Source organism: Columba livia, chromosome 4, assembly GCF_036013475.1.
Source record: "Columba livia isolate bColLiv1 breed racing homer chromosome 4, bColLiv1.pat.W.v2, whole genome shotgun sequence".
NCBI lineage: Eukaryota > Metazoa > Chordata > Aves > Columbiformes > Columbidae > Columba > Columba livia.
In genome coordinates, this window is record NC_088605.1 from 57903372 (window position 1) to 57930432 (window position 27061).

General features: G+C 38.3%; 2 protein-coding genes across 7 annotated transcripts in view; one reads left to right on the forward strand and one right to left on the reverse strand.

Moving 5' to 3' along the window:
* The window catches only part of OTUD4 (OTU deubiquitinase 4), a 31694-nt gene extending 23248 nt beyond the window's left edge, over positions 1–8446 (forward strand). For 3 of the 5 annotated variants that reach the window (XM_065061931.1, XM_065061932.1, XM_021284047.2), the window contains exons 17-22: positions 709–764; positions 1297–1380; positions 2015–2153; positions 3199–3468; positions 4191–4231; positions 5828–8446. In XM_065061931.1, coding sequence (XP_064918003.1) covers positions 709–764; positions 1297–1380; positions 2015–2153; positions 3199–3468; positions 4191–4231; positions 5828–7072 — 1835 coding nt within the window. In that variant the 3' untranslated portion in view covers positions 7073–8446. The remainder of the gene's footprint in view (positions 1–708; positions 765–1296; positions 1381–2014; positions 2154–3198; positions 3469–4190; positions 4232–5827) is intronic. The other 2 variants (XM_065061934.1, XM_065061933.1) reach the window with 2 other exon arrangements.
* A 1881-nt stretch (positions 8447–10327) lies between these two features.
* Positions 10328–26967, reverse strand: ABCE1 (ATP binding cassette subfamily E member 1). 2 transcript variants are annotated; one of them, XM_005499872.3, is made up of 18 exons: positions 26829–26967; positions 21195–21359; positions 20792–20877; positions 20190–20287; positions 19676–19793; positions 17555–17692; positions 17338–17407; positions 16497–16593; positions 15459–15548; positions 14801–14922; positions 13918–14139; positions 13380–13439; positions 13236–13294; positions 12952–13062; positions 12714–12856; positions 12494–12616; positions 11297–11408; positions 10328–11073 (listed from the first exon to the last, which is right to left on the reverse strand). In XM_005499872.3, exons 2-18 carry the CDS (start codon positions 21295–21297, stop codon positions 11026–11028), a joined length of 1800 nt encoding a protein of 599 aa, XP_005499929.1. In that variant the 5' UTR covers positions 21298–21359; positions 26829–26967; the 3' UTR covers positions 10328–11025. The 2 variants fall into 2 exon arrangements, with proteins under 2 accessions (XP_005499929.1, XP_064918008.1); XM_065061936.1 differs by lacking the exon at positions 26829–26967 and adding an exon at positions 26631–26789.
* Positions 26968–27061: the final 94 nt, after the last annotated feature.

The window sequence follows — 27061 nt, forward strand, 5'->3', positions numbered from 1 at the left end:
GGTGCATATACTAAGCTTTTTAAAAGTACATATCTATTTAGTGGCTAGTGTTAAACTTATGTGCATGAATTTGATAAGCAGTAATAACCAGATTCTAATATAAACTGAATGTGCAGAACTTGTATGGATCTTATCATGTGAAGTTTGTTGTGACTGTTTTTCAATACCCTCTTCCCTTGCCAAGTGTTTGCTTGCTCCTGAGAAGTTAAACTTTCTGCATCAGTCTCAAAACTTTCCGGATCTTTTGAACCATAGAAACCTCCTGAACTGATCTGTCTGTTACTCAGTCAAAGATAGATGAGATTTATGCTTCTGTTATCTTAACACTTGGATATGGAAATGCAGATCAGAACATTTTCACTTTAATGGAAGTACAAACTTACTTCTTTTTCACTAGGGGGTATTTATTTGTTTAAAGAGCCAACTACATTTCTTTCCTACTTCCCTCAAGCTGTCACCAAAACTGTTAAAAACATGAGTGAGGAACTCTTGTAAAGCTTTGAAAACTCAGGTTGAAGTAGCTGCTCTGTTACTGCCCTAACAACTGTTAATTTTAGGATGCTTTGATCTTTGATAAAAGGAGTAGTTTAAGTTTTCTGTAGTAATATGTGCTGAGGTAATTTTGTTTTGAGGATTTAACTGGCTTAAATTGTGATAGCTATAAATGGTATAATAGTTCATTTACTACGTTATGTCTTGGTGTTACAGAGTCAAACTCCAGACAGGTCCACGCGAATCAGAAGCTTGAGCCAAATTCATCTGAGGTAATTTTAAAGAAAATACTTTTTTTTTTAATGCTTCTCTGATACATGGTTAGCAGAGAAATAGCTGCCTTGAGAGCTGTGGTTATTGCTACTGCTGCTTTACAGCTTTTAGTGAAATACCTCTAAGATTAGAAGCTTGTATTGCTGTCAGCTTTCCTGAGCTCTTGTAACCCATACTTCCTCTGCAATCTGAGTTCTCAAATCTGGGCTGGCAAGAGCACTTACGAATCTGAATTTGCAATTGCTTAGTACAGTCTGTACTTTCATTATAGTGGGACCACAGATTTGCTGTTTACTAATAGTGACTGTGCTAACAGACCGTCATCTCTGAAGTTCAGTGAAGATTTGTGGCCTCTTGTTGCCTTTTAATGATTGCTGTCCTTTCAATGAGCAAAATGTTACGCTAGCGTAACAGTGGTTGGGTGCTTAGCCTACTTTGTATGTAGTGCGGTTTACTATCTGTGAATGCCTCTTTGAAAAGTAAATCACACTACTAGACTAACTGTATCTGTTGTTTCTGACTTTGCTTTAGAAGAATAGTCAAGATGAGAGTCATCCAAAAGCTTCGTCTCCTTTGGAACAAGTGAAAACAGATTCTCCGATTCTTGCTGAGCAAGTAAGAAATGTTTGTTTGATTTCAAAGCTTTCCAGTCAGGAGACTTCGGAGAAGGAGCAGCCTCTTCACAGCCATGTGTGCATTATGGCTTTAAATTATATAGTCATTTCAATGGTGATAATGGTAGAATTTAATACTTATAGTTAGGAATCTGTTAGGTCCAAAATAAAGAATGTATAAGTATATAAAATATATATATATATAAAAATATATATATAAAATATATAAGGTTATTTCGTATCTTTCTAAGATAACCATGCTTTTAACTTTAAATTCTTAACCTTGGAGAAGCCTGAAAAAGCAAAGGTAATTTGTAGTCGTTTGAGGGTGGCTTTTCTTTTGGGTACGAGAAACTAAATTAAATGTCTGTGGAGGTGGTTGTAGCACTGATGGCTGTTTGTGGTACAGGCACAGTCTGGGTAGAGCTCAGTGCAGAGTTCTTTACCCAGTGATGTGATGTATCTCAGACTTCTCTTACGTACACAGCCTGATTTCTTACTAGTTGCTATTTTGCTGCGGTGGTAGTCTGGACAACACTGAGTCATCAGGCCCACTTTGGTAGAAGACAAACATGTTAGGAGTCACCAACAGTGGCGATGTGAAATAATTTTACATGATCTCTTTGTTTTTACAGAACCTGACAGAATGCTTACCAAGCATAACTCCAACACCCTCACCGGTCTTTTCTGAGGTGCATTTATCTCCAACAGTGCCTTCTGTACCAGCCATTGTGCCAGCTTGGCCAAGTGAGCCAACAACCTATGGACCAGCAGGTTTGAAGAAATATTAATGTAAATCAAACTACTAACCCTGCAAAATACTTTGTCTTCCTAAACTGAAGATGCCTCCAGGAGACACAGTTTCATGTAACTGCACATTCCTAAGGCAGTAATTTGTAGGAATGTAGTTTCTCACAGCTGAAAGCTAGTGAGAGTTCTAGTAGATCTTTGCTCATACGTTCAGTTTTCTTTACTCCCTACTAGGAGGTGGAAGAGGGGTGTGTACTCAAATCTCTGTTTTTCTCCTGAGTGGGAAAGCTTTGAGTTTTGAGGGGGTTTATTCTGAAGATCTGCTTAAGGTAAAACACACTGTCAGCATACTGAAGCTTGACATGTGTTTGTGCTCTGTGTCCCATGTAATAAGCTCTTTGATTCACCAAGGACTCAGCTTGGGTCTGGAATTAATGAGATTCATTTGGACCTGAGCTGCAAAACGAGCGTAATGTTTTTTCTGCACTGTACCTGTCTTCCATTACATGGCATTAGTTTATGTTCCATATTGCTCATTAGATCAGGTGCTGTATTTTATCCTACTGTTTTGGGGTTGTTTTTTTTTTTGAAAAAGAACTAGCTTTCAAGTCGGCATATTATGTTCACATGATACTTTAATTACAGTAAAAATCCTGTCATGCTTGACTACATCTGTGACAGAAGATATATAGCCCAGATAATCTGAGCTCAGATTAAAAATTGGCCGTAAATGACTAGTTAGAATGAGCACTGCAGAGATTTATGTCTAAGTTTCAGTTCCCTCCCCACTTTTTTTTTCCCGCTTCCTATCAATTTTTGGTATTCAAAATTTTAAAAATAAATGTGGAAAGGATTTAGCTATTCCTGGAAAGCCTTAACTGTTTCACTCTTTCTGGAAACTATTCCCTGCATTTAGCCCAATCTTCTTTTCTTTGTAATTTCACAACTCTCAAGAATTTCCTCCTGTGTAACATTTTTTTCTTCTCTTTTGAAACTTACTTTCCTGCTGTAATTTTCTTTTGTGATTGTATGTAGTTGAGCTATAATGTATGGGGTTTTTTTCCCTTAGGTATTCCAGCCCAAATACCTGCTTCTTCTTTGATGCCAGCCCCAGCAACAGGACCTGACTCTGTTGTATCACAGGCTCAGGTAACATCTGCTTCAGTCGCTGGAGTTCCTGTGTCGATACAAACCGTTAACCAGCCCTTAATGCCTTTGCCTCAGACTCTGAATCCTTATCAGGATCCGCTATACCCTGGATTCCCTTTCAGTGAAAAGGGAGAAAGAGCTGTTGCACCCTCTTACTCCCTGTGCAATACTGGGGAAGACTTGCCTAAAGGTGAGAAGCTAGAAAAAGGTCTGGATTTTATACCATTTTTCCTAGTGAGTTTTCTTTTCTCCTCCTTTGGTCCTGTTGCTAGTCTGTGGCAAAAGAACTAATTGTTGTCTTTCCATTATTTAAGGTGAGGAATATTGAATAGAATGGTAATGCTTTAGTGTGCATTGCTAAAACTGTGATTATTTTAAATGGTTACACCTGGAAATCTGATACAACCATTTCATGGTTCTTAGTGTGACCCACTGTAATGTGAGGTTTTGCAACTGTGAAGGATGTGCTTTGGGAAGCTGCTTCATCTTGCAGTAACATGTTTTCTCTTAAAGTCAAAAGCTTCGAAAGTTGTTGAATATTTCCTTACTGGTCTGGGAAAATATATCTTGACACACTATAAATGTGGAATATGCTCATAAAGAACATATCATGTCTAACTGCACTTCGTTGGTTTGCTGAATTTTTTCTTTAAAAACTAGAAATTCAGTTCCACAAACTGTTAAACCTGAAGTTTAAACTGCTGTTGTTTTCAGAGTAAGATATCTAAAACCCACAAAAACCCCAAAACAACCCGACTCCCAACCCCAACCAAATCAATCGAAGACATGCAGGCATCAACTTAATACCTGTGTTTCTCTACTGAAACTACTGCAGGGACTAACTTTTGCATCAGAGGCAGCGTAATATTTTAGGTCTTCATAGATCTTTTTCTGTGTTTGTTTTTTTCCTAGATAAGAATATTCTCAGATTTTTCTTCAATCTTGGTGTGAAGGTAACTCTTCAAACTTACTTGCATTTTTCTGTTTGTTATAAAGTTTGCTTGTATTTGGTAGTACTTATAGTGCAGAAGTTTGGTTTGCGCAGCTGTACACTTCAGTTTAATCTTTAAATTTGAAATACTTTCTTATTTTGTCTTCTGTTAACTGGGATCCCAACACTGGTCCGCATTGCAGTTCAAATCAACAGATAGGAATTTTATCTCAACAGTGATAGTGAGAACTATTGGTTTCTGACTCTGACTATATACAGTCAACAGAAATTGTGCTTTACAAATTCACAGGTGAACCACTGTGAGTTTGAAGACGCATTCTTTCGGAAGCGGTGTATAGTAACAGAGAAAAAAACCCAGCTTTGATCATGTCTGTGTTACTGGCAAGGCCATTGGAATATAAATACCTAGAATGTCTTTCTCTCTGGACATTCCCTTAAGTAACCTGCGACTCCATCCTTTCTGCTGAGGTTAAGGACAACCGTATTTTACTTTTAACCTTCTAAGTAATTATAGTAGCGGTTGATGTGTTTGTGTGATGTGAATCTGTGAGTGTGGTTGGCGAAGAGGCTCATCTAAAGAGGCAAAATTTTCCATTTCTTGGTAAGAACTAGTTGTTTGCTTAGTTTCTCTCTTCTGCACATAAAAATGTTCCCTTTTTTTACCTTCTCTTAGTCCTTTTGTCAGGCAAACTACCTTGGAAAAGGTGCTGAGAGCTCTCAGGCTTATTCCATGTAATTTTGGCCATAAGTAATGATTTTTCTTTGGCATTCGTGCATGGAAAGAGAGAATGCTGAGCACAACTTACAAAGTAAATTTAGATTTGGTAACTGTTTACCCAATACAAGACTCTTTGCTTAATAGAACATCCGTAAGTCATTATCAAGTGCCACTGCGATACATTTAAACAGCGTTTTTTGCATAAAGCTATGTATATGTGGGACTTTCCTACTAGTACTCTGTTATTTAGGATATGGTCTGTGATTTTGGTGCTAAAGCACCACCTGCTGGTCAGAGTCCTGTGTTCTGGTGGTTGTGCTGCTCAGCTGGTGACCAGGTAGCGTGGGAGACCTGGGAACTGCTTTCTGCATTACCCTGTCTGCTGATTTGGTTGTTCTGTATGGCCTGAAATATGCACGCTTGGTACATGGTAGTCTTTGTCTTTTTTTAAAGTGAAAATAGGTAGGACTTTTTATTGTTTCGGTTGTTTTCCCTTAGAACTTTGAAAAGTGAACTAGTAGGGCAAATTGCAGATTAATAATTGTGATTCTGGAAAATGAATTTGAAATGTGTATCTCCAAACGCGTAGCTAAATCTTGACTTATTAGCATCATGTGTTTAACTGTATAGAAATTGTTACCAAGATTTCTTACTGGTCATAACTGTTACCTCTTTCAACTGCATTTGGAAGGAAAAAATAAATGAGAACATCATCCTGGAGTTCTAGATTAGAACTGAGGGCAGGCACTGTAAATAACACTGCCTTAACTTTCTGTAATTTACTGTTTCAAAATTGTAAATTAACTGTGTGTTCCTGTGTCTGTCTGAACATTTGGAAAATCAAATATCCTTTATTTTTTCCTTTTCCTTGTCTTGCAGGCATACAGCTGTCCCATGTGGGCACCCCATTCTTACTTGTACCCCCTGCACCAGGCCTATTTAGCCGCTTGTAGAATGTACCCAAACGTGTCCCTTCCCGTGTATCCGCACAACCCCTGGTTCCAGGAGGCTCCGCCAGCTCAGAACGAAAATGAAACTGCACGAACAACCAGGCACTTTCCTGTTGCGAGTGAGGCCAGACCCAATGGTCAAATTCCACAGGTTGATAGTCAGTCGCCATCGCTGCCTCTGATTCTACCGACGGCTCAGGTGTCAGAAGGTCAAGGACAGGTCTGTGTGGAATCAGAGAATCCAGTGCAAGCTCTTCATGCAAATTATGAGGAGTCCCTGAGAGGGAAAAATATGTTCCCACAACCAGCCTTTGGACACAATCACTTCTTAGGAGCTGTTCCAATAGCACCTCCTTTCTTTCCTCATTTTTGGTATGGCTACCCAGTGCAGGGTTTCATTGAAAATTCAGTAGCAAGACCTAACATTGTCATGTCACCTGAGGACAAGGAGGCAACAGCTGGCACGTCTGCAAACGTGTACGTGGCTAAGGAATGCGGCCCTCCAGTTCCTGTTGTAAACTGTGCAGAACAGCTTCAGAAGAGCGCCAGCAGCAGTGGCTCGAACACCGTGCCGTTCCCCGTGGCTGGTGCAGGCTGTGACGGCTGTGCCCCAAAAGAAACGTCAGTGAGGGCACCTCCTTTGGAGCAAACTTGTCCCTCAGCCTCACCTGCTAAGCAAAAACCAGCTGGGCAGCAAAATCGTCCTCTGCAAATACAGGGGACTGAGAGGCAGACGGTGGTGCCAAACGCTCCCCCACCTTTGGCAGGACCACCACAAAATGAACTGAAAAATACTATTCCTGGTCGTAGGGAGAAGCCCGATAAGGTTAGAGATTCCAAGGGCGCTGGTAATCTCCAGACAGAAAGCCGGGCACAGAGAGCGAGGGAAGAGAGCTCTGAAGACGAGAGCGACGTTTCTGATATGCTAAGAAGTGGGAGATCCAAGCAGTTTTACAACCAGACGTACGGAGGAGGCAGAAGGCCCAGACTGGAGTGGGGTTATTCTAGCAGGGGAGGATACCAGTTCCAGAGAAACGAGGAAGCCTGGAAAGGACCACCCAGCAGAGGCAGAGATGACGGCTACCAGAGTCAGCGGAACTTCCGAGGGAGGCCGTACAGGAGTGACAGGAGAAGGGCAACACTGGGAGATAATCAGAGGGGGCATCAAACATAGAATGACTGAATAATGAACATTTTAAAATGCAAAAAGTAATTTGAAGTAGCAGTTTAAAATCTTTTTAGTGAAGTTCAAGGATATGTTTAACTTTTGGCGAGTAAAGACTAGGAAGATGTGAACTTCTACCACATGTTTTTGTGGGGATTATAGTTTGTTTGGCTTAGCATTTTTTCCTCAATGTCAAATTAGAAAATAAAATAGGTTTAGTGTTTGATAATTTGGGTTTTTTCACCACAAAGGTTTGAGTTTGTGAAGATGGGTATATACATTTACTAGTGACAAATATAGCATTTGATGTGATGGTAACATTGCACCAAATATAAATGTATATTTTATCATACAATGCCTTAGTTCTGAACTGAGCTAAAGGAATTCTCAGCCTACTGCACTGTTGTCTTTGATATGCTTCCAACCCAAAGGCCTTTCATCTCAAAAAAAAATCTGTCAAACTTGAATGTTTCTCTTCAGTGTGTTACACGTATGGCAGCCAGCTAACCCTGTGTCTTAGGTATGTTGTATATAGTTCTTTTAATATTCATAGGGTATATTTTTGAATTTTAAAAAGCATTTATTTGTTGAAATCAAAATCAAGACAAGCAGTCAAGAACAGCTGTGTATGAATTGATAAGGATGGCTGTTTCCACCAAGAGTTCTTCATGCTGGTGTGACTAGAATGGTGCCTATGCCAACTGAATAATTACAAAGACAATAAAAATGTAGATGCTATGCATTTCCAAAATAATTCTGCATCTGTTATAATAGCAGAAGTTTTTTTAATGCCACTTTAACACTAATGCACTGACAAATCCTAGCTGTTTTGTGAGGAGAGATGCATAAAGTACACGTTACGGTTTTTTAAGTTTGTATGATTGAGCTACTGTTCAGTATTCCTTTTGTTGTTGCACTGTCGATGCAAATTTCTGTTTTGCATGTACAACTTCTTGCTGGAACCACTTCTAAAAGCAAGATGGAGAGTCTCCACACGCTCTGCTCTTCCCTACAATTCAGAAGAAAGTGGCTTCTGCCTTATACTTTTACACTGTGTCAGAGTTCTGATGCTGTTTCTTCTGACCCTGGTAATGATCTCTGCAGCGTTCCTGTTGCCTTTGCAGTTTGGACGTTGAGCTGTTCAAACTCGGAGAGCGCAGTGCGCACGGTGTTCACTCAGCTCTGTTGCTCTGTAAAATTACCTGTGGTGTATATTTTTATATCTCTGTAAATACTAGTGTAGGTGATGGTACCTTTTTGTTCATGTTTGAGATTGTACACCCTTGATCAGGAAAACTTGAGTGATAGCTACATGATGAAGAATTTCTTTTCAGATGCATGTCATGTATAAAACCGTAATTAAAATAACTGTTTGTCTTTTCACTTCCTTTCTAAATTAATTTATATATCTGAAACTGCTGCAATGGCATTAAATGTATGGTTTTGGCTCTGACAGAGCCACTTGTAGACAGCACCAGAACTACAAACAATTAGTTAAGATGTAGGAAAGCTGCAAAATAAAAAGGTATGTAAACTGCGTTTCTAGTTCTTGTCCAAAATGGCAGTGATAGGGACTGTGCTGTGGGTTTTGTTTTTTTGTTTTGGTGGGTCGGTTGGTTGGTTTGTTTGTTATCTAAATACTTTTCCATTCAGGATTTCAAAAGAGGTGATGCTCAGGTTTTTTTCAGATTGAGAACTAAGCAAGCACTGAAGGATTTCATATTTGAAACCATTGCAGTCCTCTGTTTACTGCTTCCAAAGACTGAAAAGGAGCTTCTTGTAACTCCACTTGCAGCCCGTCTCTGTCCAGCAGTCACTGAAATAATCATTCAGTAATGCAGTGGGCATTTAATCCTGAGCTGTGTTGCAAAAACAAAGGCAGTGCATTTCCTACAGAAACTTGGGAAAAGAATGGAAAACACAGTGACTGATAGGGCTGTGCTCTTAGAATTTACTTGTAAAAGGTGACTTAAAGTATTTAAGCTGGGCTGGTACTGCCTTGCTGCTCCAGGACAGCTGTGCAGATGTAATATTTTCGGTATGATATAGATGGATTTATGTTGTCACTTCAACAGAACCAGGTGCAATGTACAGAACACCTGATGCTGCCAAGGTTATGAAATATCCAAGTTACTAACACACGTAATGGCTTAAGAAAACCTCCAAACACTGCCTTCTCCTGTAACTTATGTGGCAAAGATGTACAATAGGAACAAAGCTGTGTTTTCTTTCACCTGCTGTAACAGTTTTTCACATGCCAATGAAGGCAGAACAGGCAATTGTTGCAAGAAAAATGCCCTTCCTTTTAAGATATACCGCTGAAAGTTATTTTTACATTTCTGTAAAACTTACTTGTGTAGGAACCTCCTTAAATACAGGCATGTTTCCCTCTGTGTCCCTGAAGGACCTTACTTGATACAGCTATTGATTTTTAACAAGCTATTTTTTATTTACTTTTGTCTATTTGCTTTAGGCAAAAGTATTTGTATTTTAACCCTGTAAAAACTTCAAGATGGTGCATGCCAGCACTTAGAGATGGAAGAATTCTCAATCTGCTAGTAAGTCTGAAGGGATAACAACTTTAGTCTGTTTCCTTACTTAAGAGAACTGGTTACCTTTATTTATAGAAACCACAGCTTTGTTGCTGAAAGTGCTGTATGTGTGTCCCTGAAAATGGTAGGTCTTGTAGGATGTTTAATCTACTAAATGATGTTTAATGTGCTTCTAAAAGCAGAGAGGATCTTAGTCATCAGTATGGATTATTAAGTGAGCTCACTAGCCGTCTGCAGCGTGAAACGTGTGTTTTTTCTCAGTACAACATAAGGGGATCTCTTAGCTGTTGGCTTTGAAACAGTGCATTTGGTTCTATAAATCCTCTTTTAGTTATGGTGCTGCTTTGCGGTGTGTATATGAACTGAGACACCTTAGTCTGATGAGCTTTTTAGAAAATCCCTAAATCTGAGGTAGACCCTGTGCTGGCAGATGAGCTGCTATATATACACCCTTTTTAATCCTTGACAAAGCTGTATCTGGTCTATTGATTTGGTGCAAGCTTTTTGGTCAGTGTTCTCTTCAGCTTGGTGTAGCTCAAGCACAGGAGGAGGGTTTTGCTAACAAGGAGTCAGTACTGTATGAAACATGGCTTTATTACTCAAAAACCTACTACCTATAGTATATGGTAGAGTTTGTAGAACAAGCAGCTAGAAAACACAGCCATTAAGCTTTCTTTGTGATGCAAGCTTAAGTTACAGAAGAGTGAAAGGATTTTAGTATTTAAGATTTTATTTATCCAATTATTCTCCTCTTACGAGGTCTGAGAAGATGCACAGGGATACATGACTAAAAAAAGGTGTAGATCTCTTCCTTTATATTTTTAGTATAGTTTGTACTCCATCTTTTTGTGTGTTCCTTTCTATGGTATGACAACATCATATAAATATGCACACATTTGAATTCATAATTCAAGAATTTTTGCACTGTGTCACAGAGGAGGACATTTATTTATGAAACCCTCATCGAGAAAGATTCAGCCTTTTTAAAAGAGGAGTTGCCTCTGTAGCTTGACATTCATGGTGAGCCTCCCTCTTACACAGAAAATAGCTGCAATGGTTTTTAAAATAAGGAAGTTCAGTCAGTACTTGATACATGAGTAGAATATATTGAATTGAAAACTGCCCTTAAATTTTGAAAAATCTGGAGACTCATTTGCACAATTTCAAGGTGGTCTATTTTCAAATTATTACACTGAAAACAGGGCTGTGTTACCAAAATTACAGAAATTGGCAGTTTTACTCAGGCTAGGATTTACACTGCTACTGGTCTCAGATGTTACACGCAGCAAGAGTTTAAGCTCCCAGAAGATGAAGTGTTCTAAAACCTGATTGAGCCTTCTCATCCACAAGTGTTTAGATTCCAATATGTGTTTCTATATGCCAGTTACAAAAGATGCTCAGATTAAATATTTAGTCATCCAAGAAAAAGTAGTTGCCACTCTTCTTTTGTTCCACATCCTTGGGAAGAGAAAAAAAAAAAGTCCATGTTACTTGAAGTAGTCTTTGGCAGACTCAAACATAGCTGAATTAAGAGACACTTATCTAAACTAATTTCTACTTACTACTTTACTACTCACTTCACGTGCTGTTTTCCAGCACAGCAAAACTACTAGGGTAGTCTTCATTCTATTCCTTATTTTAAAACCTGGGTTTATAGTAAACACTATGGCTTCTCTCTTACCTTGATTGAATTGAGTTTGTTTATTCTTGGTCTGTAATTGTTGGGATCTCTTCTAAAAGTGATTTCAAGTTGAGATAAAAACTTATTCATTCCAGCCAAAAGAGTTTGCGGACTGTTAAGAGAGAAGAACGTTCGAGGTAAATTTTCAGAAGTTCTATACGATGCAGATAAAGGGCATTTTGAGCTCACTCAGGTCTGGTACCACGTATGGGAGATGTAACTGACACACCAGGTTTGGCTACGTTTTCAGTCAACCTGTCAAACAAGAAGTGGTACCTGCTACTCTCAGCTCTATCTCAGCATGGCACTACAAGTCTTCAGCCTCCTACCTTTACATTCTCTTTTTACTTTGTATCTATCTACACATTTGTGTGTGCTGGCACGCCTAGTTACTTACATTAAAGAAAATAACAGAACTGCACCATTAGCCAAGATATATAACAAAAATCATAATGTATACTGATGCTAAGAAATGTGATTATGTGATAATGATTTTTTTTATGCAAACAAGTATGTTCTGAAAAGGAATGCTGTCAAAACCAGCCTAGCACTGTGTTGTCAAGGCACAGCTAGACCAGTGTGTTTACTTCATCTGGCTCAGGTTAGGCACTTGCTAATTACACTGTTCTAAAAGCCTGGGTTCTAACAGGGCTACTCCTTGGCCTCTGTAATTTACACAAAGTAAAGTACACACATCAAAAGGGACAGCTTTGAAAGAGTAAAAATCATGGTGTATGCTGTATGTTGCTGTCAAGACCTGCAGTTTACTACATTTGCAGACACATACTCTTAGTACACTGCTTGCTCTTGATACAGCTGAAAGGTATTTTCATAAATGCACTTAGTTTACAGTTGCTCCATTTTTTATTCCTCAAAAATCAATGTCACTTATTTGTTCTCCTCCAACTGTAATTTAAGTGGTGAGCAGTTGCTCAAGGCCAGTTTGAGGCAGGAGCTGGTGTGCTTTTTTGAGGGCTTGGTTACGTTTTTTATGTGTGGGTCAACCCCATTTTATTTTCCTCACTCCATAACACAAGCCAGAACCCTTCAGGACACTCTTGTATTACTTGAACTGCAGCTTATATTTCCATAGGCAAGAATGCTTCACCTCCTTATTTTTGCTGATGCTTCTGACAAACAATTTATTTCTACTTTGTCCTCTCTTATCTTGCTTAGTAATCCAAACAAGTCTCTTACCTGTTCGCAAGTGTGTTCTTGGAAGGAATACCATCAAAAACAATCACACGATCAGCAAGGTATGTAGCCATGATAAAATCATGTTCTACCACAAAAGCTGTTTTTTTAGCATGGAGAATGAAACTGAAACACAAATGGAAACACAAAAAGAGAGCTGAATATAAACTGATTGTAAAGCTACTGATAATTTCAGGCCTTTTTCCCATCATGTCAACTTTACCGTTTAATGACTCTAGCAGCCATTAGACGCTGTTCAGAGTCCAAATACGCTGAAGGTTCGTCAATTAGGTAGACATCTGCAGGTTTGCCAAGACAAAGAGCTAGTGCAACACGCTGCAACTCACCACCGGACAGCGTTTGAACCTATTAGGGCAAGGGGTAATAAGGCCGTATTTAGTTCAGGTACAGGTAGAGAATTAAAGAAGAAAAGTTAGGATGATGTCTCTGGCAATTAATACCTCCTGGTCGATGATGTTTTCTATTTGAAGAGGTTTCATTACGTCAGTTACAAACTGGGGGTGTGTATAGGCATCTCTGATCTTCTCATGCAGCAGCTGACGGACACTTCCCTATTAAAAGAAAAATGTCACCACTCAGTTTTATGCACCACACCACAAAAAAGAAATCCAAAAAGAAATAGAATTAGAGCTTTTTGTTCTGGGCACAGAGAAATTCTACATGTGTACTAAGAATGTGCTTTTTGTAGCAAATGCAATACTTGATAAATAAAGCTTAAACATACTGTAGATTTAGGACTGATCTTCTGTGGTTTGTAGCTGACGTTTAGAACCGGGACCTCACCTATAAAGATACATAATTTATAATCAAAACAAGAGCCTTTCCAGTATCTGCAAAATAGATTGCAGTTAAGGTAATTAAGCACTACCTCCTTCATCAGGTGTAAGTCTTCCTGCAAGCATTCGGATAAATGTAGTTTTGCCAGTTCCTAAAATAAAATACAAGCTAGTTTAGACTTTCTAATAACTTAGACCTCTAGTAATTAAGTCACTGATACAAAGCAAAGACTCAATAAAGTATACGCTTTAAAATTAGACTGCTTTGAGAATTCCTACATTCACTTTAACAAGCAGCACTCGCTATTATTCACTTTTTCAAATGGAAGAGGCATTTAAAGCTGCCAGAGTCTTGACTTGTGGCTAAGCTCACTGGGTCAGTCATCATCCTGCCAATCTAAGTTCTTAAAATGGGGTAACAGACAAACTGATGACACCATTAACATTCAGAAACCTCAAGTTCCCACCATTTAGAGAGCAAAGCTCATGGTGCGACACCTTCACTAGGAAACAGGCACTTCAACCTGACCCAAACCCAGTAATTTTGAAGCCTGGCTCTCAAGACTGGAGAAGGCCGTTAAGAGCATATTTAGGGCTGTAGAAGCAGCTCCCAACAAGGACTCCACTTACCATTTTCACCTAACATCACCATAATTTCAGAATCAGTGAATTCTCCAGCTACTATGGATAGTTCAAATTCTCCCATCTTTTTCTTCATTCCTGGATATTTGTACATACACATCTTTTTAACCTCTTCTTCATTAGCCGTCTCAGCCACTTTAAATACCAGAGACGCATCTCGAAACCTTAGATTTTCTGTTGGAACGTAGCCATCCAAAAAAATGTTTATGCCTATGAAAGGAGGAAAAAAAGATCATTAAAAAAAGGTCTACAGCAAAGCAAGACAAGACGGATTTTAATTCTTGGCTGTAAATTCCAGTCAGATAAGGAGAACATTAGATTTCAAATGCCATGTTAAAAGAGGCAATAAAAACATATTTCTAAGTGTGGAAATCATGCAAACTGAAGGCTATAAAAGCTCTTTCTGAAAAATTAGTTGTAGCAGTAATGTGGGTAGGGTTTAGAGAAACTACGGCTGTTGGACCTATTCTCATACAGAGAATTACTGAGTCTCAGCGCTATCAGTGTGGTCCATTCAGCTGAACACGACATACCTCTGTACTGTACAAACTGTCTCTTGCCCTTTCTCTACTATTTATAGGAGCCTTTTGTGCAACTCCACTGTCTACAAAACACCTTCAAGTATTGAAATCATGCCCCTAGCAAGAGACAAAGGGAATTTTACAGTTAAGACTTTTGAGTTGAGTTATAAACTTCAGGATCATGTAAAATGGAAATTCTGAAAAAAATAAACCACTATTTTTTTTAGTTATTGAACTACAATAGGAAGAAGACACGTTCACATAGCAGACAACTAGCATTTTGGTACCTTTTTTTTCCTTCCATAGAATTTTTTTTGTATGTTTAAAAAGAGAAATACAGCAAGAATTACCTTCTCTTACGCTGAAAGGCATAGTAACAACACCATAAGCACTTGGCACACCATACAGGCAGCAGATAAAGTCGGAGAGATAGTCTAACACACTTAGATCATGCTCTACAACAATAATGTACCTGAAAAACAGAGCCAGGGAGATGCTCTTATGCGTCAATACAAACCATTTTTTCTTTCTTTCTTTCTATAGTCTTGCATAAGCAAAAGCTATCAACATGGTTTTCATTTCATATGGTTTCTAAGGACAGAGTTCAAATCTCCAATAAGCATTTTGTTTAACTGTCCAATAAAGAGACATTGCAAATTGCAAGTTGGAAGTTCATTTTCAGTGTAAACTGGCAGCATCTTTACATACAATAAGTGGAAGGATATTGATAGACTGGAGTGAAAATACTTAGCGCATTTTAAGAAAAAATCCTGATTACAAAATTTACCCCAATATAGTATAGAAACTATGGGAAATAAGTTTCCAAAATGCAAAGGAATAGAATATTACTAACTTAAAATATTTTAAACATCTATTAGTGTACCATACCGAGAAGTTAGCACTTCTAGAGATGGACCTGATTTTGGGGGGTTTTTTTGTTTGTTGTTTTTCTCTGTAAACAGTCACCTGTTATCACAGTCTAGTGAAACATTTCAAGTTTGTATTTACCTGTCAGGGTTGATTAGGGATCGAATAGTAATGGCAGCCTTCAAGCGCTGCTTGACATCCAGGTAGCTAGATGGTTCATCAAACATGAAGCTGGCCCCAAAAGAAGAATGAAGTCTTAGTGAATACAAACTTCCCGCACATTCAAACCTAATGATAACACTTCAACCACTAAATACACAGAAATCAAAATTATCGTTATTTATATTGAGACAAAAAAAAGAAAAATGTACTGACACACACCTTGAATCTCTGGTGACTGTCACATGAAATTGTTAAATCATTCCAGTCAAGTATTATTCTACCAAAACCTCTGACAAAGTTATCAAATGTTACAAGAAATCAGCATCAGTTAAGAATCCCATGCACTCAGTTCTGATTCAGCTTAAATTTAACATGAACTGAAAAGTGCAAAAATACTTTAGGAGACTCGAAGGACATCTTCCGGAAGAGAAAAACCAACCAGTAAAACAAACCCAAAAATCCCACAACCCAACCAAAACCAAACAAAACTAAATTAAAAAAAAAAAAATAAAATAAAAAATCAAAGCAAACCAAAACCAAACCAAAACCTGTCACTTCTAATCTTGCTTTTTTGGTCCCAAGGACTCAGGAAACAGCATAGACTGGATGATAATTTCCTGGTTGCAAGACAGGAAAAGAGGGACACAAGTTCCCCAAGGTGGGAAAAGAACCATCCATTTCTTATTCAGGGAGGCTGAGAGAGGTACGCTGTCAAACAGGAATATATATTTATGTGGGATTAGGAAAGGTTAGGAAGTTGTAATGCTGAAATTTAACACCAGCCTCTGAAATGAGCCGTTTCCAGTCACATACTTAAATAAGTATAATCACCCCAGAGATTATACATGGAAGAACGTTGTATCTCAGCTGCTGAGTTGGTAAAGCCATTTTTTAAAAACCCTTTTGTTCAACTATTTCAAATAAAAGTATTATTTCTAACAATAAATTTAAATTAGGAGACCATGCTTTGAGACAGATAATTAGAAGCAATGTGTATCAGAAGTAAATTAAACATACATGTCAGCCTTCTGAATGCAAACAACAGCACACGCAAATCTCTGAAGTTCTCCTCCAGAAAGGTCCTCAACATTTCTTTCTTTCAGATGTGTTAAGTCTGCAAATAAGAGGTGAGTTATAGATATTTCATAGCCAACACAACAATCCGTATTTTTATTACCTACAGAAACACGTATAATCACAGCAGGCATCCTGCACAGAGGAAAACACAGAAAGAAGTAAAATAAATATTCAGTTTGTACAGAAGCAACATCATGCCACTTGTAAGTCACAACAAGTTACGGCTTTTCTGCACCATCAGCTGATTAATTTGCATGGCCGCTTCTTATCATGCAGAAGGATTACATTTCTACTTGTTTTTCCACCATATACTGGGTAAAGATTTCTGGCCCTAAAAAGTAACTATACCAGTTTAAAAAGTGTTTCTTGTTAGAGCTGGCTGAAGAGTTCTGATTTTCAGGAAAATCAAGTCCCCCGAATGAAATGGTTCTCACAAGAGAGGATGCTAAGATATTGCCAGAGCTGTAAGCAAGCAAGGGCAGGAGATGGTAACGAGAATTTTTCCAGATTTAAAAGTAAACACTTTCTACCATGAAACAGAAATCGTGTTACATTATGTTAATTAGCATGTATCAATTAGTTTGCCTTTGCTGCTAGGAAATAGTACTTGCATTGGTCTAGATAGGCTTACAGCAAGCCCTACACTTTGAATGAAAGCATCTTAACTTTTATTATTTTTTAAATTGGTATAATTTAAATCTACTATTACTTCAGTAGTAACTTTTTCAGTAAATATTAATTTCTCAAGTGCCTTAAAGATTGACTTCACAAAATTACTTACCAAGCTGCTGACACACAACAGTTTGTGTCTTAGTTTCATCCTTCCTATCCAGAATCGATCCCACTGTTCCCTGCATGATACATAAAACCCCACAACATTATTTCAACATCAAATATTTCAAACAGTAGTGGATTTTTGACACTGAGTCATCTTTAAATACAAAAGAAGTATTAAAAGAGAAGCTCCCAGCTTTCTATTAATTAATTAAGTTTCTTACCTTTGCAGCTTTAGGGATTTGGTCCACATACTGAGGTTTAATGATAGCTTTCAGGTCATCTTCCAGGATCTTGGTAAAATAATTTTGTAATTCAGATCCTCGGAAATAAGTCAAAATTTCTTGCCAGTCAGGTGGATCCTGCAACAAAATTAAACCCTATGTTTACTTATACCATTCTAAAATCATTGTAAAAAATGTCTAAATTTAAAACTCTAATCAATACAAAAACCAGAATATGCTTGCAAGACTTCAAATAAGCCTGAGTAAAAGCCAGTTACCAAACTCTTATGTTGCCCCTGCAAAGTTTTAATTTAAAAATCCCCAAATTTATAGAATTGCAAAGTGGAAGGCAGAAGTTCATTCTATGTTTTTTTTTCCAGGTGCACTGTCATTAGCCCTTTCAAGAAAAAGCATTTTAAATTTGCACTTTGGACATCCAAAACCATCATCAGACAATGAAGAAGCTATGACTGAAACTGCTTCATGGGCAAAATGCTAGCGCCCATTAGTGTAACTGCACTTATAAGCTACCTGACCCAGCCAATCCAAGGGAAGAGAGAGGCTTGGACTCATAAAATCAACTTTCACAAAAGATACAAAAACGTTTGGCCATTTTCTCTGCTTCTACCAAACATCTCCAAGGAAACAGGAGAAGTACAAGAAAAATGCTGACCCCCCCCCCCCAAAAAAAGGAATTGTTCAGAGAAATCACCCAGGAAAAATTCCCAACTTGTACAGTTTTGTTTTATGCAGCGTACTATGAATGGTGACAAATTAATTATTTTGATGCTGAACAACACAGAAACAGAACGACACAGCCGTATTTCCAAACCAAGCAAATACACAGAGGAAATGCTTGCTAAGTTTCAGAGCAGAAGCAACATGGAAGATCAATCCATACCACATGTTTCTGTGGTCATAATGATTTGGCTCTTCGCAGGAAAGTCTGATTTTGGAAGCATGGTAATTCAATTAACTACACACTCAGAAATTCAAAAGTTCTGCTATTTCTGCAATACTACCACCTGAAACAAGAAGTCCACAAAATAACATAAACCAAACTTGAAAAAGAATGGAAAGTGCAGCTTGGAAATTACTATTTCTTTGCCGTTTTAGGTGGCAGCCATGAAATGAATAATATATTAAAATGTTACTTTCAATTTTAAAAAATAAATTATGAAAAAAAGTTTGAACACACTTGTCCCTACAATCCTTCCTGAAGAACTAAAGCCAGCATCAGAATTCAAGTGTCACCACATGATTTGAAGGTGAGGTGATAACTGAAATACTGTCTGATGAGCCACAGCAGTTATTACTTGTGTCTCTTCTCTAATAATATTCACTCCTTGGAGTAGTGGCAGATAAACAAACCCCTGTAAATTATTTTGCTTGCTGGCTGCACAGTTTGACTGAGTGCAAATATAGAGGGAAATGGGTCATGATTTCCCATGAAGACCAGGAGATGATTACAAGTTGTTCTGTGTCTGGTTCTCAAAAAATACTATCAAAATTTATAAGTATCTAGCAATATAAGGAAACTAAGGATTTTCAGAACTCAGTATTAAACTGTACACTGGCAAATACCTTCAACAACAACTTCTAATAACAAGATATTTTATATGAGATCATATCCAGAAGAACCAAAGATAAAAAAGCCAAAGAGATCACAAGGATGCATGGTAAGCACTCACAGACATGAGCTATCCAGATAAAACCAATGCGGAACTCAGCAGAAACTCCAAAACTTGAGCTACCTATATCCCTTTGTTGGGGAACAGGTAAATTGTGCAGGGGGGAAAGAAAAAGCGGATATTTTAAAATACGAGTATAAAAAAACCCCAAGCCTTTAGTATGACTTAAAGACAGAAACATACTTCTGATATTCATCTTTAGTGAGTAACAATTATTATCTCTCCCGAAAGATACACAGAATTCGCAAAAAGTCCATTATTAACAACATCCTCCTACTACCGTTTCTATGTGGAGCAGGTCACAGGCTGGCAATAAGGAAAGTGCCAATGTCCTTGCAAATTCTACCGCATGCACAGATATGAAAATTCAGTGAAAAAATATAACTGCAGCAATCTGTAATGCCAACTCTATTTTATTGCTCATACATACATCATATTTTCCAAGATTTGGCTTCTGTTTTCCTGCTAGAATTTTCAAGGCGGTTGATTTTCCAATACCATTGGTGCCAACCAATCCCAGCACTTCACCTGGACGAGGGATAGGCAACCTGTACACAACATTCATAACTTTGGATTATACTAATGCCATCAGACACGAACATCCGCTGGTAACGTAAATGTCACAACCCATTTTCAGACTTTCTGATTATTTCAATCTACTCTGTTAACCTGCCAATATATAACTCAAATTAAATCAATATTCCTTAAAAATAGAAGATCATAAGAAAGATTTAAGTGCAATCTGTTCTTTAAACAGGAGCTCTGTAAAATAAGCACTACGATTTTAATTCATTATAATGATTTTTAATACGAAAAAAAGTAATTCACATTCAAAAACGAAGCTATTGAGGTAAGAACCAAGAACACCTTAATGTGCACTACATTTAAACTATGAAAAACTTGAAATTTTGGTCACTTTTACATTGTCTTGGAAAATAAAATACCTGTGAAGTTTGAAGGCATTGGCACAGTATCTATGTGTTGTTTCTTTCTCCAGGTTGCTAGGTAAGTTAACAATTGACAAGGCTCCAAAAGGACATTTCTGTAATTGAAATAAATTCATAAATTACTAGTGCACAGAAACAATTTATTAACAAAATGCTATGTTCTGTAATGCAATCAACTGAGCAATTAGATATTTTCAAAATAACTTAGAAAAAAAAAATTACTTCACTTTCATTTACACAGTCAACTTTCCAAAGAAGTTCTATACCACATTTATCAAATTAAATAGTTAGCAATTTAGACTGTCAGTTTACAATATAAATAAATACACTGCATAAATTGTCTAGCTCTTTTACAAAAATACCTTTCTACTGTTATGTGTCTGTAGCCACAAACAAATAAAACCAAACAAAACCCAAAGCACAAACAAAAAGCTACAACCCATACCCTGCAACCTAACCAGCTCAGTAAACAGACACAGTACTTCACTTATATAAACAATAACAGCTCACAAGGTCTGATTATTCAGGGAAGTTACAATATACCTTACTAAATATAATAGCGTAAGGAGGAAATTTAAATAAAGAAGCCTATCTTTTACCTTGATGCAAATCCCACAACCAATACAGAGTGTTTCTGAGATCCATGCTATTTTGCTCTGTGATGTGACTTCTATGCAAAGTTTTCCTGGCGAAAAAGAGGAAGATTAACTCAAGGAAGCTTCCGATGAATCAGAATTCTTGCCATTACTACTAAATTCCACAGAGGAACATGTAACTAATTAACGTTCACTGAAGCTTCAGATCACCCAAAGACCTGAAACGCAGTTTTATTACTAGGAATTGTTCAAGCTTTCAGCAATACCCAGCTTCTAAAGGCTTTAGGAAATGAAGCACAAATGACAAACAAAAAAGTAGCAGTTATAAAACACTCGTTCCTTCTAGCAGAACATTATTTAAAACTTCTCCAACTGCTTAAATACTTCGTCAAATTGCATCCCTTACCCATTCGAACCACAGGACAACTCTTCTTGCATTCTTGACGGCATTTCTTTGGCTTACACTTGTCATGGTTGACAATAGCAATTCTTGTTAATTTGTCTGCCATAATGCACAATTTAGGGTTATACACATATACCAATTATGAGGAGTAGTGGGAGTCTTCCAGATCTTAAAACAAAACAAAACATAAGGAGAATAAAATTAGACAGCACAGAGAAGAATGTACATACCTGAAAATATCACTAGCACAGTTCAGAGATGTAAAAAGCAAAATGATTTTATATTTTCCTCCTTTAAACTAAACAGCAAACACAGCAAAGACTCAGACACTAGTAGTAAGAGTACTGATGTCTAAATAAGTGTACAAATCTTTAATATCAGCCTTCCATTACTATTTCTCCACTGTAAAAATACAACTGTGATTGTATCTGAGAATGTATTTGTCTCCCAGAAAAGTGTGTTGTAGTAAGAACAGAAGAATCTGTACTGCTGCAAATTTCAGTTTCACAGGCTGCCTTGTTTAATTTTGTTCAAGGTACAGTGTCTAGTAAAATCAAATTGTGACTGCAATTACTCAATCTGATTATAATAATAATTTTGCAAACTGTATTCGAATATTCTATATTAAGTAATCAAAATACTGTAAATTTAAACCAGTTTTCAAACCAGTTGCATACAGAAAAGTAAACCAGACAACGTGAACAGACATATGTGACGATGTTTGATTTTATTGAGTTTCATTAGTAGATTAACTCCAGTAGATTAGTAGATTAACTACACTTACATTCTGCATTCCCTAATATGGTAATAATGACTATAATATATTCCAATAAAAATAGGCACAGTTCTTTATAAAATGACTTTATTTTTAGAAGAGAAAGCTCTTGGAGTACTAGACAAATATTCCTGAAATCACAAATAAAGGCACTTGAAGTTAAATCATAACTTGTATTCCTCCACATGACTATCTCTTCTCTTGCTCAGACAGCAGTTCACAATGACAAGGACTGCATTGTACTGGGAATTTAAGATGTCATCAATTGCAGCCGAGGGGATGGAAAGACAAAGACTTTTAAATTTAAGTCTTGATAGATAAATAAAGGTGGAATGTATTTTAAAGTGCATTTCTACTTCCTTTACCATATTCACAAATAGTACTGAGAATAACAATAATGATGACTTTCTTTGAGCAACACACACCAAAGGACAACTCCCTCCATGTGCTACCAATCCAGAAATTATGAGGGTCTTGGAAGTTTACAAGACATTAAAGATGAAAAACAGACTTTTCTTAAGGTCTAAAGAAAGATCATAAATGAAGTACAAAGCATTTCCACTTTAACACCATTAAATAAGGTGATGACAGCAATACACACGATACCAATGCAAAATCATTTCAATTTAATGCAATATGTATCAGTAGTTCAAGGACATGACTGGGAAGGAGTCTTGAAATACTTCAGGTTTCCACACAGTCTGCACGAGAAATTCTTTCCAAAGAAAGGATTCCAACATTTCTTGTTAAAGAAACTATCTTCTAATGGGTGTTCAGTTCATCTTTGCCCCATCCTGCAGTGGTTTAAAGTATCCTGCAGTGGTTTAGAGACTGTTCACTACACATGGTGACAATACAAAGAAAGGTTATGATTTTAACCTCCTGAACGAAGCAAAAATAAATTAAGAGGATGGCACGTTTTCCACACTAAACTTTATCCTTCCCTAAACCCACCTGTGAGCTTTAGTTGGAAAGAATCCTACAGGTACTATTGCAATGTGAAAGAAAACAAGAGACTGGCATCTAACAGGGAGCAAAGGTCTGAAATTTAGACATCATGGAATCTTTAAATCCATTATTACCACAGTTAGGAATACTTCAAGTGGTTTCTTTTAAAAGTGGTAGTCACACTCCCCTTTCCAATTTCCAGATTGTTTTTAAATTAATGTCTAATGATATTCTTCATCAGATATAAATGAATGAAATTATTAGTCATGCTGACAAACATACTGTGGCAGTTTCTACTTTTAATAATTCATTTTTTATTTAATATTTTAATTTTCCCTAAATCAAAAAGTCCTAATAACACAGTAAATGTTTTCAAATAAATGACTTAATATTGTTTTTTAAAAAACCCCAATTTTACAGTTCTGTGTCAGACCAGATTGACAAAGTAGGGCTGAACATTGCAATGACATCCACAGGCCAAGCCAAAAGATATGGAATAATCCACTTGCAACGCTCACTTTAATACTTCCTGCTTAGATAAGAAAACAAGAAACTAAAAGTCTTATTCTTAAAAACTGTAAGGATGTTTGAGTCAACGTAATTTTCTAGGAGGGAGATACTGGATTTTGTCAGTGTTTGAAATACACATTTTTGGGAATACATCCCAGTACTTTTCATAAGAGTCCTGCAGTTCGCAGTCAAATATGTCTTGAAAGAGTTAGCTTTTGCCACCTACCTTATCAAGCTTTCTGCCCAGTCTTGGTGGGATAATCACACTACAGTTTACACTGTTACCCATTGCTGAATCAGACCTTGGTTGGTAAGTAATAAAATAGCCTAAGATTTTCTTTTTCTTCTAACTTACTTACATGGGAAAAAGCCCATCTATGGTGAAGAATTTTTGAAGGGGCCACAGAAGTAAGTATGCCAAGCATTTATAAAGTCTTTGGTGGGTGGGGAATAGAATCTATGAACGGGCATAGAGACATACAGCTGTGCCCCCCTGCTCCCATCCATATGACAGAAGTGTCGGTTCATCCAAAACTCTGCACTGGTCTAAAACCATATTCAGAAAACATATTTGTGACTCCTGTAACATTTTCAGGACTGTCCTGATGCCCATGATGATTATTGTCCACAAAACAGTAATAACAACAGTATATTTCTACTTACAACTGACAGTTTGGAGCAAATGAAACAACACTGTCCAAAACCAGACTGAACTCAAGTTACATATTTATATGTAGTTACTTCAGTGGCATTTAACATACCAAATAGGACTGTCTGTTTTTCAGGTGCAGACAGCAGGACTCTCAAAACACAGAACACATCCAACATGCATAGGCACATACACGCATACAGCACGCCAGTAATGGTTAGGAATAGTCAGCAGTTTAAGGGCAAGAGGAACTGGTATTCAGAAGCATTAAAGTTCACATCTGTATTTCTGCTTTCCAAGTCAAGAAGAGCAGAACAAAGACCATTGTGAAGATATTACTTTGTTGCTAACTGCAGAGTAAAGCATTATTTTGAATGAGTGAATTCTGATGGAGTGACAACTGAAAATCTTTCCAGAATGATGGACTGATGACACAGGCAGAAGTTTTAAAACCTCTGACAGCCAATAGCTGTCCATTAAGCCTAATTATGATACTTAATAGAAACATCTCTAAAAATCAGACACAAAAGATGTTATCACAAGAATTTTAAGTCAGCATTCTTAGGCGATCTGACATAGCTGCTGCCATCTCTGACACAACAGAAAAAACAATAATTTAAAAAAAAGGCATATAAGCAGACCTTGCTACCTGTCACAAAAGGTGAAAGTAATGCACAGTCTGCAGAACAAATGTAATGTAGTTGCATTAAGAAATACCAATATTTCTTTCTTTCACAGGCATTAAAGTTATATTAGAGTTTATTAAGTCAAATCAATTATGAGCAAGAAGGATGTGTAGCTGTGTTGAATTATTCAGACTTAAACACATAAAACATTAGGGCAACAAAGATGATTAAGGGAGTGGAGCACCTCCCTTATGAAGAAAGGCTGAGGGAGCTGGGTCTCTTTAGTTTGAAGAAGAGGAGACTGAGGGGTGACCTTATTAATGTTTATAAATACGTAAAGAGTGAGTGCCATGAGGATGGAGCCAGGCTCTTCTCGGTGGCAAACAATGACAGGACAAGGGGTAATGGGATCAAGCTGGAACACAAGAGGTTCCACTTAAATTTGAGAAGAAACTTCTTCTCAGTGAGGGTGACAGAGCACTGGAACAGGCTGCCCAGGGGGGTTGTGGAGTCTCCTTCTCTGGAGACATTCAAAACCCACCTGGACATGTTCCTGTGTAACCTCACCTAGGCGTTCCTGCTCCAGCAGGGGGATTGGACTGGATGATCTTTTGAGGTCCCTTCCAATCCCAAACATTCTGTGATACTGTGACATTAAAAAAATGTAAATGAAGACTGAAACATAACCACAGACAATAGAGATCTGTGTTCAGAATTGAGTCATAGTTACTTCACAGAAAAACAGTTAACATTTTATTAAAATACACTGCATCAGACCTCAAAGATAAAGGCTGTGGAAAGAAGTGAGCATGAGAAGAATTTGTGCTTTTCCCTGAAAATACTTAACCTCAAGAATTATCTCTCAATCCATTGCTAGTGGACTACATACAGTCACGCCATAACAAGAATGTGACAAACTAGAACACCCAAAGAAAACTTAAATGAAAGACAAAGAGTATATTTTCAATCTGCATATGGGAGATCACTATGTTTATAGATGTCAAAGCAGAAACAATAGTAAATGCTACAAGTACAAACAAAATCTACTAAAAATTAATAAGCGGTCTATGCTTAAGGTTTTGGCATTTCTTTTGTAAACTACAGCGAGCTACAAAAAGAAGTTTAAACAGGTCCCAAATCTCAATACTGTATTTAACTCACTATATTACTCATAAGGTATAACATGAATATGAAAATAAATGCAACGTTAACATGAAAAGCATATGGTCAAGCATACTGACGCAGCATAACGAGTGGGTGTGTTTAGCTGGTGCTGAACATTAATTATCACTCAATCTTTAATATTCCCTTTTAACACAAAGTGAAAAGCATGAGAATCAACCCACGAATTAGCGATAAAGATTATAGAAGCATTTCAAGACCACTCGCTTAGGACTGGAGTTTGGGAAACCATAGCAAAGAGACTTAAATTAGAATTTGAAAACAGACACAGAAACCTGCAGGTGAGATATCTACGTGCATTCCGGAGGGAAGACAACTACCGTGGTTCTAGAGAAAAGCCTTGCCATGTTGGTTTTTTTTTAAAAAAAAACATAATTTGTAAAAACCAGCCTTACCCTATCACCTTATCAAACCTGCAAGAAGTCTCCATCTCCCCACCACACATATGGATATCAACTTTCCTCAAAATAAGGCAAAGCACGGCTTTTTGCCTCTAGCAGATCAAATTTCCGCTTCCACAGGAGGAAATCACCGCCCACAGCCCCGGCCCAGGGACACGGCGCCACGGCCCCCGCCGCGGTGACGAGCGGCCGGTCGGCCGGCGCCTCTCCCGGGTGCGTGGGGCCGAACACCAGGAGGAGGCCGGGAAGCCGGCGGCGGCTCCCGGCAGGGGGAGGGGGAGCCCCTTCTCTACTCCCCGTGCGAGAACGCCAGCGTCCCCCCCATCCGCCCTGTCAGAGGCCGCTTACCAGGAGGTGGGGGAGAGAGCGAGGCGCCCCGCTCCCCAGCGGGGCCACAGCGGGGAACGGTGTCCCCGCTCCCGTGGGCCGGCGCGCAACGTGCTCCCGCCGCCACCCGGCCAAGATGGCCGCCGCCCCCGCAGGGAGGGGCCTGGGCGCGCATCATAGAGCGGAGCAGAAGGAAGGAAGGAAGGGAGGGAAGCTCACCATAGAGAACACGTGCCCGTGCGGAGAGAGGGAGAGAGAGCGGCAACTCCTGGCGCGGGGCGGGGCGGGGCGAGGCACGGCGCGGGCCGTGACACTCCCTGCGTTGCGGACGCGACGGTTGGTGACGCCATCTCCGGGTGACGCCGACAGAGAAACACGTTACGCAGGAGGCGTGTCCGCTGCCTCAGGTCCCCACCCTCCTGTCGGGGCGGTCCGTGAGCGGGGACCGGGCC